Source organism: Micropterus salmoides, unplaced genomic scaffold (assembly GCF_014851395.1).
Source record: "Micropterus salmoides isolate LMB-PRFRI ecotype aquatic unplaced genomic scaffold, ASM1485139v1 Ms_hic_scaffold_18, whole genome shotgun sequence".
NCBI lineage: Eukaryota > Metazoa > Chordata > Actinopteri > Centrarchiformes > Centrarchidae > Micropterus > Micropterus salmoides.
In genome coordinates, this window is record NW_024040928.1 from 5,557,904 (window position 1) to 5,572,054 (window position 14,151).

Here is a 14,151-nt window from a genome sequence, read left to right on the forward strand (position 1 = left end):
GAAGCTACTCGGCCAATAAAAGAGCTTCGTTACTGAAAAGCTATTTGATTCAGAAAATAGCGACGCTGCCACTAAGCTACTGAGAAATGTAACTAACTTAAACTAGTAACAGCGCTACTTGTAGCAACGCTACTGCCCAACACTGATTTTATGATAGCAGAGATGTGACCTGAACACCAGGCCATAGGCTATCCAACTCAAAATATGATGTGTTTATATAGCCTAATAATCCTGATACTCATTTTCCAGAAGGAACAGTGGCGGTTCTAGACCAGTTTTATTAAGGGGGCCAGACTGGGGCCAGTTGTTTTGTCAGAGGGGCCCATTCAATCCGGGACAAACGAGACAAAGACAAAGTTTAAGCTTTCAAAATGTCCTGTTTAGTATATAATGTAATGTTTTAGTATGTTTCAGTTACCTACAGTTATTTGTTTCAGTAATAGGATCTTTTCAGTAACTTATTGATATATTTATGAAATTACATTATACAAGGAAACCATTCCTGTTAGACCAGTAGGCTACTGTTATTGCTTTTTGTGTATGAAAAGCGCTGTTTAAATGCAATGCGTTATTTAATAGTTATGATAATAATTTACCCTTTAAGGAGGGGGACTATTTCCAGCAATATCCAAAGGCTATCCATGCAGTGAAAGCATGGATTACAAGGACAAAATAATGTTTTTCAGTTTTGTTATTCAGTTTAATTTCGTCGCAAGAAGATATATTACTATGATCATGATGTTGTTTCTAGAGCAGCAACATGATTTACAGCAGCAAAGTCATTAATATCTCACTGGAAACAAATTTAACATGTCAACAACAAATAAATCATATTCCTGACATCAACATACTGTGTGAAGTTCAGAAATTATGAACAGCTCAGTCCCTCCTGTCCTCCTCATCCCTCTGCTGCTGCTGGTAGAGAGGAGCTGGTTTGTCTCAGCCGGCGTAGTAGTCATCAATGTCGGTAATGTCCACTGATCAGCTGGCGGACTTCGCTCCGTGGGTTTGCACGCGCTCGAGGTGCTCTGCAGACACACAGAGGAGCGGAGAGGCTGCAGGTTGGACAGTAGGCTAAGTGTTGAGCCTTGATTGGCGGTGATCGGTAAAGCGCATATGAAACTCAACAGAGATGAGAAGGAACGATATACAATAGCTCACTCTTTAGATACTTTCATACACTATACATGTAGTGTACTTTTGTTGTTGTATAGGCTATATTAGATTATGTGCTGGGCCACATGGAGGTTGCTTCAGGGCCGGATGTGGCCCGCGGGCCGCTAATTCATCAGGGCTGTCATGGACCTTTCGTTCAGAGGGGGGCTTTGGCTCACAATACATAAGTAAAAAGAGGAATGGTAAAAAAGAGGGTTGATAAAAACACCCACAAGACAAGGTCAGAATACATTGATTAAAAAGTAGAAACAGTTTGTGCTGATGTCTGTGTACATTTACTCTACTGTACTTCAGTACAGATTCAACGAACTAGTACTTTCCATTACGTTTACTATTTACTATTTGTATTTTACACTTTTACTCCACAACATCTCAGAGGCAAATATTGTAGTTTCTACTGCACTACATTCAGGGGCTGGTAGTAACTTGTTACAAGTAACACAAATGAGTAAAAAAGTTTTTTTCTTACAACAGCAACTCTTCAAGTTCCTTTTATAAAACTGTACTTTGACTTTTAAGTATTTTTTGGGCCAGAAATCTACTTTTACCTTCACTACATTTGCCATGAATTTTGCTACATTAACTGAAAGCCAGCAGAAATATTTACACAATATATACACTTTCCATTATTGCCATATCTATGTATGTCAGATGATCATTGGATTGATTCTGCTATATTGACAGAATCCTCTCATTGCACAGAGTAGCTTTCTTCTGATGGAATGGATGGATTGACTATTTCTTTGTTCTAATTCACATTGACTATTTGTTTTATCTTTTTGTAGCATTGCTGTCCTGTGAGAACCTTGTGTCTCTAAAAAGTGTTTTGCATTTTCCAGCTGAGCTGTGCCTTAAAATTTGTCTAAGACCAAAGCTGGGAATTTAATAAGAAAGCTGGTAAACGATTAGTATCCATTGCTTGTAATGAAAGCAAGTAAGTTGAGCAACCCTCAATGTATTAATAACTGGCTTGATTTCATCTGTTCACTTGTAGAATTATGACTAATATGAGAAGTTCCACACCCATTGTCTCTGTAACAATACATGTTGCAACAAGTTGCAAGTTGGATGGAATCGCCACATAATGTCTTATTTTTCTGTCTTTCTGTCTTTCTTGAAAGGAATGGCAATATCTCAGAATGGCTTGACCATCTTTCTCCTATTGACTCTTATTATTTTGGTAGCGGGGAACTTTGTTGAATTCTCAAGTCCAGCTTTACTAGTAAGTCCACTGTATTTATGATACTGAACAGAAAATACTACTGCCACAAATCAATGATTTGAGCCTGACACCATTTTATTTGCCTCAGGTGCACTATGAAGAAGATCACTTTCTACCTCACACCAGGGAGAAAAGGGATGGTAAGTCCAATTAATTCAAATGGTTGAAAATGGTATGAAAATGAATAGTGTGACCTTTAATGTAAATACACTTATTTGCTTTCTCTCTGAGAGTTACATGAGAAGATCTTTACCATTCTCGTATCTGTCCGTTAAATATTAAGCTAAAGCCAGGAGATTAGCTTTGCTTAGCATGAGTTTTCTAGTCCAGGAGTTACAGCTAGCCTGAAGTCACTGCACCCCACCAAATAATAGTGCAGTGTGAAATCCCCCATAAAACATTTTTAACTTTGGTCTTTGTACGGACTCAATAAACGAGACTCACATTCTTTATTGATTTGTTGCAAAATCTTCTAACGTAGAAATATTTTGAGTGAATTTGGATGAGTCCAAACCAACAATAAATTCCATTTCTGTAGATGAGCATTTTGCAGCCTGATCAGAAAACTGAATATGAATGCAACCACCTTCCTCAGTGTAACCTTCCTAGAATTAACCGAAAAGAGGCAAATAAATAAAAAAGGACGCCTTAATTTCCTTAATGAAGATTGCAGTGACTAATACTGTTAATTCTGGTTGTACAGTAGCCTTTAGGCCTTAAATGTGAAATTCCATGTGATACAGTGTGAACAGCCCACCTAGGAAACACAAATTGAAGTTTTACCCTCAGCACCATGTCTAATTATATGTGCTGTGATCTCTCTATAGTGGTATGTCCTGAATCCAAAAAAGGCCCTAAATGCTGTTGAATTTTTCCTACAGCGCTGCTAGCTCAGGTTGACTACACAGTAGATGTAGAACTGAATGTTACAGATGTCAAGACATTGGACTACCTTAGGAGTCGCCTTATCAACGGCAGCTTTTCCCTGGACTTGGGTCCCACTGTGAATGTCACACACATTGACATTACCACAGGTAAGAATGGAGCTTCTTCTGGTCTGATCACCGTGCCACTGTAGTGTGCCATACCGTTTTTCCCACAGTTGACAAAGAGAATAATTCTTGATGATTTTCTGTGTATAATACTTTTTTCTTTCATGAAAAATATTCTCATGTTAGAGATAATATTACAGGTTCTTACGGGAATGCCTCTGGCCAGTCGTTTCCTTTGCATCAGTGCACAATCAAGTGTTTACTGTGTAATTTCATACGATTTAACTCCAGATATTTGGGTGTGATACAGCAGCTGAAGCGCACCTGCTCTCTGGACTCCCATCACCACTAGACTGTTTGTGTACAAACAAGTGCAAAGTGCTTACTACACCACTAAAATAGATGTTATCACAGGAATCAATATCTTTAAGTTCAAAAGTGATTAAAGAAAATTCTATTCTATTCCACTGTAGTTTTAGTAGGGCCCTATGGAATTCACAACAATTCAAGTATTGTGAATTGTCCTCTATTAAATAGGTTATTACAATAATTGATTACTGATAATATTTTCCCACGGGTCCTCTGCAGGACAGTCTCCATGTGCTGCTGAACACACCACAGTAATATGTGGGTCTGAGTACTGGCACCTATTTTTTCCCCACTTCAAGCACTGCATACAGTCCTGAGATCACCGTCATGTTAATGTTACAAAGTGGTGTTTCTGTCTGACATGTGAAGATACAACCCTGAGCTCATAGTCATGTTAATGTTTTAAGTGAAAAGTATCGTCACTACCACTGTAGTGTCACGCTGTGTAAAGGTGGCATTTATCTGTCTACCAAAGTCTATTTGGAGAGAATGACCCTTTGATAATTATACCAGTGCCGTTGTCTGTCAGGTGACTGAAAACTTATTTCTAAAGTTAATTACAATGAGTCCTGATCTAACAATCTACAATCTTTAAACCTGCTATTTCAAGTCTTTAATATTTAGTTGTCCTTTAGGTCTTGTACTGATTTTCTTTGTTCTTGAATAGAAATGCTTCCGTTTGTAGTTAATTAGTAGTTTAATACTTTGAAACAAGTCATTTTTTGGACATTTGCGGCCCCTGCTTGCGAACAATGGTACAAGGACACATAATATAACACGCTTTTAATATTCTGACAACACACAGTTCTACATTTTTCTCTCCTTTAATCTCAATCACTTAAATTGCCGCAATTACTACTGTTCCAGATAAATCAACAGATCAATCTGAGGGCTCATGAGATGACTATTGGGAGAGGAAAAAAGAAAAGATACAAGTTCTGATATAAAAATCTGCTTTTTGTGAAATATTTGATACTTTTCCACTTTCTATGTTGTTTGTTGATTAAATGAATCCATCTTGGAAGTTTGGAAGGGAAATGTCTATTTGGTGGAACTGCTAACAATAACTGGAACTGTCTAAACATATAGCATGAAACATGACAAGAGGCCCTATGTATACACTGCTTTTTATAAGGGGTCACAAGCCAAAAAGATTGGGAACCACTGATTTAATGTTAAGAATGTGTTGTGTTTTATAAGATTACTCTGTAACGTAACTATGTCTATTGGATAAATATGGTTCAATATTATAAAGTATAGAGAAGTATAAAGTAACATACAGAGACAACAGAAACAGAAAATGTACCATTGTCCAAATACTTCCAAAGTTCACTGTCTGTCAACAGACAAGTTAAAGTTCAACAAGGAACAATTTAAAATCCTGCATCACTGGCATCATAGGGGACCCTGCTCTGCCCGGTGACAGCCGAGACCAAACATTGATGGCCTATCAATGAGTGATAATAATTGTGTTTGTTTGTTTTGTTTATTTAGTGTGCTACCCAAATGGTACCAACTTCCGGTGCAGATGTGAGGATCAGTATGTTTGGTCATATCAGAACTGTAATACATATGGAGCCTGTGATGAAATCAATGACGACACATGTGGGTGCATCAACAGTATTCCATCTCAGGGGCAATACTGCCAGCCAAAGAAAGGTGAAAGACACTTACAGTATTTAAAGTTTATTATTAATTTTGTACTTAAAAAATTCAATTGAATCTTATGTTTTCATTCTTACATACTTGAAGTTGAGATCACAGTCAGTGGTATCGCACTGATAGAACAATTAAGGGACACTGTGGAGAACATTAGTTTTCCTGTTAGACTCAGCAACACAATCAACATTACAAAAATTGACATGCTATTTACTGGTGAGAATGTAATATTCCGTCCTGCAATGTGATTACTAGACAAATTAATGATAACACAGTTATACATAAATAATAATATGATTTTAACGATTTGTTTTACTGAAGATTACCTCAGATTTGAAAGACAATGGTGACAATTTCTTTCGAATTACGCTCTCTTTTTCAACAGTACCTCCAATTGTTTATGAATACCAGATTTTCATTGAAGTGAACACTACAGACGCAGATCAACTGAGAAACACCGTGAACAATATCCCATTCCCCGTCCAAATCAGCAAGCAAATAAACATCTCAGATGTCGAGATCACTACAGGCAAGCCCTCGGAGAGTAGCATTTGTTATGGTGACTATATTAAACATTTGACCTCTTTCTAAAATGTGTTCTCTTTAAAGTTTGCAGCCAAGATGGCCATGGGTTCCTCTGCCACTGTGAGGATGACTACCTTTGGCCTTGTGACAAGTGTGCCACCTATGGGAAATGTTATGGTGATAAAACCAACACATGTGGGTGCATCAAAGCTATTCCTACAGATGGACAGTATTGTCAATCAATAAATCATCAAAGTGAGTCCTATGGTCACACACTAATCCCTGTTTTAATGCCCAAATAACTTAATTTTGAAAGCAACATTTAGTGTGTGACTCTCCTTTGCTATGTTCTTATTTTCAGTTATTTTATTTAAGCAAGTGCTCACGTGTATTTGTTATTTTTATTTTAACCTCATGCCTATACTGACACCTTTTCACCGAAGAAATGTTTGTTTCTGTATACAGACTTTTCAGTGTGTCCTTCAACAACAACAACTTCACCAACAGGTAAAGTGAAAATAACGCTGCTGGTTTTCATCAGAAAATAAATATCGACATGAACATGAACAAAATTTTTAATTTTTTACATTAATTTGATTTCTATTACACTTCTCTCAACAAAATTATTGAATACTCAATTATTTTCTGCCTCTGCAGCCCCTCCAATTGTTTATGAATACCTCATTTCTGTTGAGTTGAACATCTCAGATGTGACAGAAGTAAATCAACTGAGGACCATTCTGAGCAACATCGGTTACCCCGTCAGCATCAACAACCACATACAGATCTCTGATGTCAGCATTTCTACAGGTAATCTAAGAATGAATAAACATGTAATGGAAATCATTGCAAAGTATGTCAACAATCTTACATTTCCTGTGCTAATGGTTTTGTTTCATAATGATTTTCTATGTAGTTTGTTACCCAAGTGGTACAACATTCCAATGCAGATGTGAAGAACAGTACCGTTGGCCTTGTCATATGTGCTCTACTTTTGGCAAATGTGATGATATATTGGACAACACTTGTGGATGCATCAATGCCATTCCTCCAGATGGGGTTTATTGCCAGTCTGTTGATCAGTACAGTAAGCAAGTTTTGAAATAATCATGTGGAAATAAGCAGACAATGGTAGAAGTGTCAGTGCTATGATACTTTTCTCTTGTCCTCCTTCCAGACTTTACAGCTTGTCCTGTGACAACACCCTCTCCTTCACCAACAAGTAAGACTCAGACTAAGACAGTGCTAAATAAATCAACAACAAAGAATTATACTGAAATAGAGACTTCAGATCAAACATCTACTTATTAAATTATACATTATTTCTTTTAAAATCTCCCATTAGGTCCACCCATTGTTTATGAATACCTCATTTCTGTTGAGTTGAACATCTCAGATGTGACAGAAGTAAATCAACTGAGGACCATTCTGAGCAGCATCACTTACCCCGTCAGCATCAACAACCACATACAGATCTCTGATGTCAGCATTTCTACAGGTAATCTAAGAATGAATCAGCATGTAATGGAAATCATTGCAAAGTATGTCAACAATCTTACATTTCCTGTGCTAATGGTTTTGTTTCATAATGATTTTCTATGTAGTTTGTTACCCAAGTGGTACAATATTCCAATGCAGATGTGAAGAACAGTACCGTTGGCCTTGTCATATGTGCTCTACTTTTGGCAAATGTGATGATATATTGGACAACACTTGTGGATGCATCAATGCCATTCCTCCAGATGGGGTTTATTGCCAGTCTGTTGATCAATACAGTAAGCAAGTTTTGAAATAATCATGTGGAAATAAGCAGACAATGGTAGAAGTGTCAGTGCTATGATACTTTTCTCTTGTCCTCCTTCCAGACTTTACAGCTTGTCCTGTGACAACACCCTCTCCTTCACCAACAAGTAAGACTCAGACTAAGACAGTGCTAAATAAATCAGCAACAAAGAATTATACTGAAATAGAGACTTCAGATCAAACATCTACTTATTAAATTATACATTATTTCTTTTAAAATCTCCCATTAGGTCCACCCATTGTTTATGAATACCTCATTTCTGTTGAGTTGAACATCTCAGATGTGACAGAAGTAAATCAACTGAGGACCATTCTGAGCAACATCGGTTACCCCGTCAGCATCAACAACCACATACAGATCTCTGATGTCAGCATTTCTACAGGTAATCTAAGAATGAATAAACATGTAATGGAAATCATTGCAAAGTATGTCAACAATCTTACATTTCCTGTGCTAATGGTTTTGTTTCATAATGATTTTCTATGTAGTTTGTTACCCAAGTGGTACAACATTCCAATGCAGATGTGAAGAACAGTACCGTTGGCCTTGTCATATGTGCTCTACTTTTGGCAAATGTGATGATATATTGGACAACACTTGTGGATGCATCAATGCCATTCCTCCAGATGGGGTTTATTGCCAGTCTGTTGATCAATACAGTAAGCAAGTTTTGAAATAATCATGTGGAAATAAGCAGACAATGGTAGAAGTGTCAGTGCTATGATACTTTTCTCTTGTCCTCCTTCCAGACTTTACAGCTTGTCCTGTGACAACACCCTCTCCTTCACCAACAAGTAAGACTCAGACTAAGACAGTGCTAAATAAATCAGCAACAAAGAATTATACTGAAATAGAGACTTCAGATCAAACATCTACTTGTTAAATTATACATATTTCTTTTAAAATCTCCCATTAGGTCCACCCATTGTTTATGAATACCTCATTTCTGTTGAGTTGAACATCTCAGATGTGACAGAAGTAAATCAACTGAGGACCATTCTGAGCAGCATCACTTACCCCGTCAGCATCAACAACCACATACAGATCTCTGATGTCAGCATTTCTACAGGTAATCTAAGAATGAATCAGCATGTAATGGAAATCATTGCAAAGTATGTCAACAATCTTACATTTCCTGTGCTAATGGTTTTGTTTCATAATGATTTTCTATGTAGTTTGTTACCCAAGTGGTACAACATTCCAATGCAGATGTGAAGAACAGTACCGTTGGCCTTGTCATATGTGCTCTACTTTTGGCAAATGTGATGATATATTGGACAACACTTGTGGATGCATCAATGCCATTCCTCCAGATGGGGTTTATTGCCAGTCTGTTGATCAATACAGTAAGCAAGTTTTGAAATAATCATGTGGAAATAAGCAGACAATGGTAGAAGTGTCAGTGCTATGATACTTTTCTCTTGTCCTCCTTCCAGACTTTACAGCTTGTCCTGTGACAACACCCTCTCCTTCACCAACAAGTAAGACTCAGACTAAGACAGTGCTAAATAAATCAGCAACAAAGAATTATACTGAAATAGAGACTTCAGATCAAACATCTACTTGTTAAATTATACACTATTTCTTTTAAAATCTCCCATTAGGTCCACCCATTGTTTATGAATACCTCATTTCTGTTGAGTTGAACATCTCAGATGTGACAGAAGTAAATCAACTGAGGACCATTCTGAGCAGCATCACTTACCCCGTCAGCATCAACAACCACATACAGATCTCTGATGTCAGCATTTCTACAGGTAATCTAAGAATGAATCAGCATGTAATGGAAATCATTGCAAAGTATGTCAACAATCTTACATTTCCTGTGCTAATGGTTTTGTTTCATAATGATTTTCTATGTAGTTTGTTACCCAAGTGGTACAACATTCCAATGCAGATGTGAAGAACAGTACCGTTGGCCTTGTCATATGTGCTCTACTTTTGGCAAATGTGATGATATATTGGACAACACTTGTGGATGCATCAATGCCATTCCTCCAGATGGGGTTTATTGCCATCTGTTGATCAATACAGTAAGCAAGTTTTGAAATAATCATGTGGAAATAAGCAGACAATGGTAGAAGTGTCAGTGCTATGATACTTTTCTCTTGTCCTCCTTCCAGACTTTACAGCTTGTCCTGTGACAACACCCTCTCCTTCACCAACAAGTAAGACTCAGACTAAGACAGTGCTAAATAAATCAGCAACAAAGAATTATACTGAAATAGAGACTTCAGATCAAACATCTACTTGTTAAATTATACATTATTTCTTTTAAAATCTCCCATTAGGTCCACCCATTGTTTATGAATACCTCATTTCTGTTGAGTTGAACATCTCAGATGTGACAGAAGTAAATCAACTGAGGACCATTCTGAGCAGCATCACTTACCCCGTCAGCATCAACAACCACATACAGATCTCTGATGTCAGCATTTCTACAGGTAATCTAAGAATGAATAAACATGTAATGGAAATCATTGCAAAGTATGTCAACAATCTTACATTTCCTGTGCTAATGGTTTTGTTTCATAATGATTTTCTATGTAGTTTGTTACCCAAGTGGTACAACATTCCAATGCAGATGTGAAGAACAGTACCGTTGGCCTTGTCATATGTGCTCTACTTTTGGCAAATGTGATGATATATTGGACAACACTTGTGGATGCATCAATGCCATTCCTCCAGATGGGGTTTATTGCCAGTCTGTTGATCAGTACAGTAAGCAAGTTTTGAAATAATCATGTGGAAATAAGCAGACAATGGTAGAAGTGTCAGTGCTATGATACTTTTCTCTTGTCCTCCTTCCAGACTTTACAGCTTGTCCTGTGACAACACCCTCTCCTTCACCAACAAGTAAGACTCAGACTAAGACAGTGCTAAATAAATCAACAAAGAATTATACTGAAATAGAGACTTCAGATCAAACATCTACTTATTAAATTATACATTATTTCTTTTAAAATCTCCCATTAGGTCCACCCATTGTTTATGAATACCTCATTTCTGTTGAGTTGAACATCTCAGATGTGACAGAAGTAAATCAACTGAGGACCATTCTGAGCAGCATCACTTACCCCGTCAGCATCAACAACCACATACAGATCTCTGATGTCAGCATTTCTACAGGTAATCTAAGAATGAATCAGCATGTAATGGAAATCATTGCAAAGTATGTCAACAATCTTACATTTCCTGTGCTAATGGTTTTGTTTCATAATGATTTTCTATGTAGTTTGTTACCCAAGTGGTACAATATTCCAATGCAGATGTGAAGAACAGTACCGTTGGCCTTGTCATATGTGCTCTACTTTTGGCAAATGTGATGATATATTGGACAACACTTGTGGATGCATCAATGCCATTCCTCCAGATGGGGTTTATTGCCAGTCTGTTGATCAATACAGTAAGCAAGTTTTGAAATAATCATGTGGAAATAAGCAGACAATGGTAGAAGTGTCAGTGCTATGATACTTTTCTCTTGTCCTCCTTCCAGACTTTACAGCTTGTCCTGTGACAACACCCTCTCCTTCACCAACAAGTAAGACTCAGACTAAGACAGTGCTAAATAAATCAGCAACAAAGAATTATACTGAAATAGAGACTTCAGATCAAACATCTACTTATTAAATTATACATTATTTCTTTTAAAATCTCCCATTAGGTCCACCCATTGTTTATGAATACCTCATTTCTGTTGAGTTGAACATCTCAGATGTGACAGAAGTAAATCAACTGAGGACCATTCTGAGCACACATCTTACCCCGTCAGCATCAACAACCACATACAGATCTCTGATGTCAGCATTTCTACAGGTAATCTAAGAATGAATAAACATGTAATGGAAATCATTGCAAAGTATGTCAACAATCTTACATTTCCTGTGCTAATGGTTTTGTTTCATAATGATTTTCTATGTAGTTTGTTACCCAAGTGGTACAACATTCCAATGCAGATGTGAAGAACAGTACCGTTGGCCTTGTCATATGTGCTCTACTTTTGGCAAATGTGATGATATATTGGACAACACTTGTGGATGCATCAATGCCATTCCTCCAGATGGGGTTTATTGCCAGTCTGTTGATCAATACAGTAAGCAAGTTTTGAAATAATCATGTGGAAATAAGCAGACAATGGTAGAAGTGTCAGTGCTATGATACTTTTCTCTTGTCCTCCTTCCAGACTTTACAGCTTGTCCTGTGACAACACCCTCTCCTTCACCAACAAGTAAGACTCAGACTAAGACAGTGCTAAATAAATCAGCAACAAAGAATTATACTGAAATAGAGACTTCAGATCAAACATCTACTTGTTAAATTATACACTATTTCTTTTAAAATCTCCCATTAGGTCCACCCATTGTTTATGAATACCTCATTTCTGTTGAGTTGAACATCTCAGATGTGACAGAAGTAAATCAACTGAGGACCATTCTGAGCAGCATCACTTACCCCGTCAGCATCAACAACCACATACAGATCTCTGATGTCAGCATTTCTACAGGTAATCTAAGAATGAATCAGCATGTAATGGAAATCATTGCAAAGTATGTCAACAATCTTACATTTCCTGTGCTAATGGTTTTGTTTCATAATGATTTTCTATGTAGTTTGTTACCCAAGTGGTACAACATTCCAATGCAGATGTGAAGAACAGTACCGTTGGCCTTGTCATATGTGCTCTACTTTTGGCAAATGTGATGATATATTGGACAACACTTGTGGATGCATCAATGCCATTCCTCCAGATGGGGTTTATTGCCAGTCTGTTGATCAATACAGTAAGCAAGTTTTGAAATAATCATGTGGAAATAAGCAGACAATGGTAGAAGTGTCAGTGCTATGATACTTTTCTCTTGTCCTCCTTCCAGACTTTACAGCTTGTCCTGTGACAACACCCTCTCCTTCACCAACAAGTAAGACTCAGACTAAGACAGTGCTAAATAAATCAGCAACAAAGAATTATACTGAAATAGAGACTTCAGATCAAACATCTACTTGTTAAATTATACATTATTTCTTTTAAAATCTCCCATTAGGTCCACCCATTGTTTATGAATACCTCATTTCTGTTGAGTTGAACATCTCAGATGTGACAGAAGTAAATCAACTGAGGACCATTCTGAGCAGCATCACTTACCCCGTCAGCATCAACAACCACATACAGATCTCTGATGTCAGCATTTCTACAGGTAATCTAAGAATGAATAACATGTAATGGAAATCATTGCAAAGTATGTCAACAATCTTACATTTCCTGTGCTAATGGTTTTGTTTCATAATGATTTTCTATGTAGTTTGTTACCCAAGTGGTACAACATTCCAATGCAGATGTGAAGAACAGTACCGTTGGCCTTGTCATATGTGCTCTACTTTTGGCAAATGTGATGATATATTGGACAACACTTGTGGATGCATCAATGCCATTCCTCCAGATGGGGTTTATTGCCAGTCTGTTGATCATACAGTAAGCAAGTTTTGAAATAATCATGTGGAAATAAGCAGACAATGGTAGAAGTGTCAGTGCTATGATACTTTTCTCTTGTCCTCCTTCCAGACTTTACAGCTTGTCCTGTGACAACACCCTCTCCTTCACCAACAAGTAAGACTCAGACTAAGACAGTGCTAAATAAATCAGCAACAAAGAATTATACTGAAATAGAGACTTCAGATCAAACATCTACTTATTAAATTATACATTATTTCTTTTAAAATCTCCCATTAGGTCCACCCATTGTTTATGAATACCTCATTTCTGTTGAGTTGAACATCTCAGATGTGACAGAAGTAAATCAACTGAGGACCATTCTGAGCAGCATCACTTACCCCGTCAGCATCAACAACCACATACAGATCTCTGATGTCAGCATTTCTACAGGTAATCTAAGAATGAATCAGCATGTAATGGAAATCATTGCAAAGTATGTCAACAATCTTACATTTCCTGTGCTAATGGTTTTGTTTCATAATGATTTTCTATGTAGTTTGTTACCCAAGTGGTACAACATTCCAATGCAGATGTGAAGAACAGTACCGTTGGCCTTGTCATATGTGCTCTACTTTTGGCAAATGTGATGATATATTGGACAACACTTGTGGATGCATCAATGCCATTCCTCCAGATGGGGTTTATTGCCAGTCTGTTGATCAGTACAGTAAGCAAGTTTTGAAATAATCATGTGGAAATAAGCAGACAATGGTAGAAGTGTCAGTGCTATGATACTTTTCTCTTGTCCTCCTTCCAGACTTTACAGCTTGTCCTGTGACAACACCCTCTCCTTCACCAACAAGTAAGACTCAGACTAAGACAGTGCTAAATAAATCAGCAACAAAGAATTATACTGAAATAGAGACTTCAGATCAAACATCTACTTGTTAAATTATACATTATTTCTTTTAAAATC

At 37.2% G+C, this 14,151-nt stretch overlaps 1 protein-coding gene across 1 annotated transcript in view; it reads left to right on the plus strand.

The window, feature by feature from the left end:
* The window catches only part of LOC119909320, a 46,625-nt gene that overhangs the window by 6,378 nt on the left and 26,096 nt on the right, over positions 1–14,151 (plus strand). The window contains 35 exon segments of the mRNA XM_038727505.1: positions 2,298–2,398; positions 2,487–2,538; positions 3,280–3,432; positions 5,254–5,418; positions 5,804–5,947; positions 6,028–6,198; positions 6,409–6,450; positions 6,601–6,753; positions 6,860–7,030; positions 7,121–7,165; positions 7,289–7,441; positions 7,548–7,718; positions 7,809–7,853; positions 7,977–8,129; positions 8,236–8,406; positions 8,497–8,541; positions 8,664–8,816; positions 10,298–10,468; positions 10,559–10,603; positions 10,724–10,876; positions 10,983–11,153; positions 11,244–11,288; positions 11,412–11,502; positions 11,505–11,563; positions 11,670–11,840; positions 11,931–11,975; positions 12,099–12,251; positions 12,358–12,528; positions 12,619–12,663; positions 12,787–12,939; positions 13,045–13,214; positions 13,286–13,349; positions 13,473–13,625; positions 13,732–13,902; positions 13,993–14,037. Of these exon segments, the coding sequence (XP_038583433.1) occupies positions 2,300–2,398; positions 2,487–2,538; positions 3,280–3,432; positions 5,254–5,418; positions 5,804–5,947; positions 6,028–6,198; positions 6,409–6,450; positions 6,601–6,753; positions 6,860–7,030; positions 7,121–7,165; positions 7,289–7,441; positions 7,548–7,718; positions 7,809–7,853; positions 7,977–8,129; positions 8,236–8,406; positions 8,497–8,541; positions 8,664–8,816; positions 10,298–10,468; positions 10,559–10,603; positions 10,724–10,876; positions 10,983–11,153; positions 11,244–11,288; positions 11,412–11,502; positions 11,505–11,563; positions 11,670–11,840; positions 11,931–11,975; positions 12,099–12,251; positions 12,358–12,528; positions 12,619–12,663; positions 12,787–12,939; positions 13,045–13,214; positions 13,286–13,349; positions 13,473–13,625; positions 13,732–13,902; positions 13,993–14,037 (4,162 nt within the window). The 5' untranslated portion in view covers positions 2,298–2,299.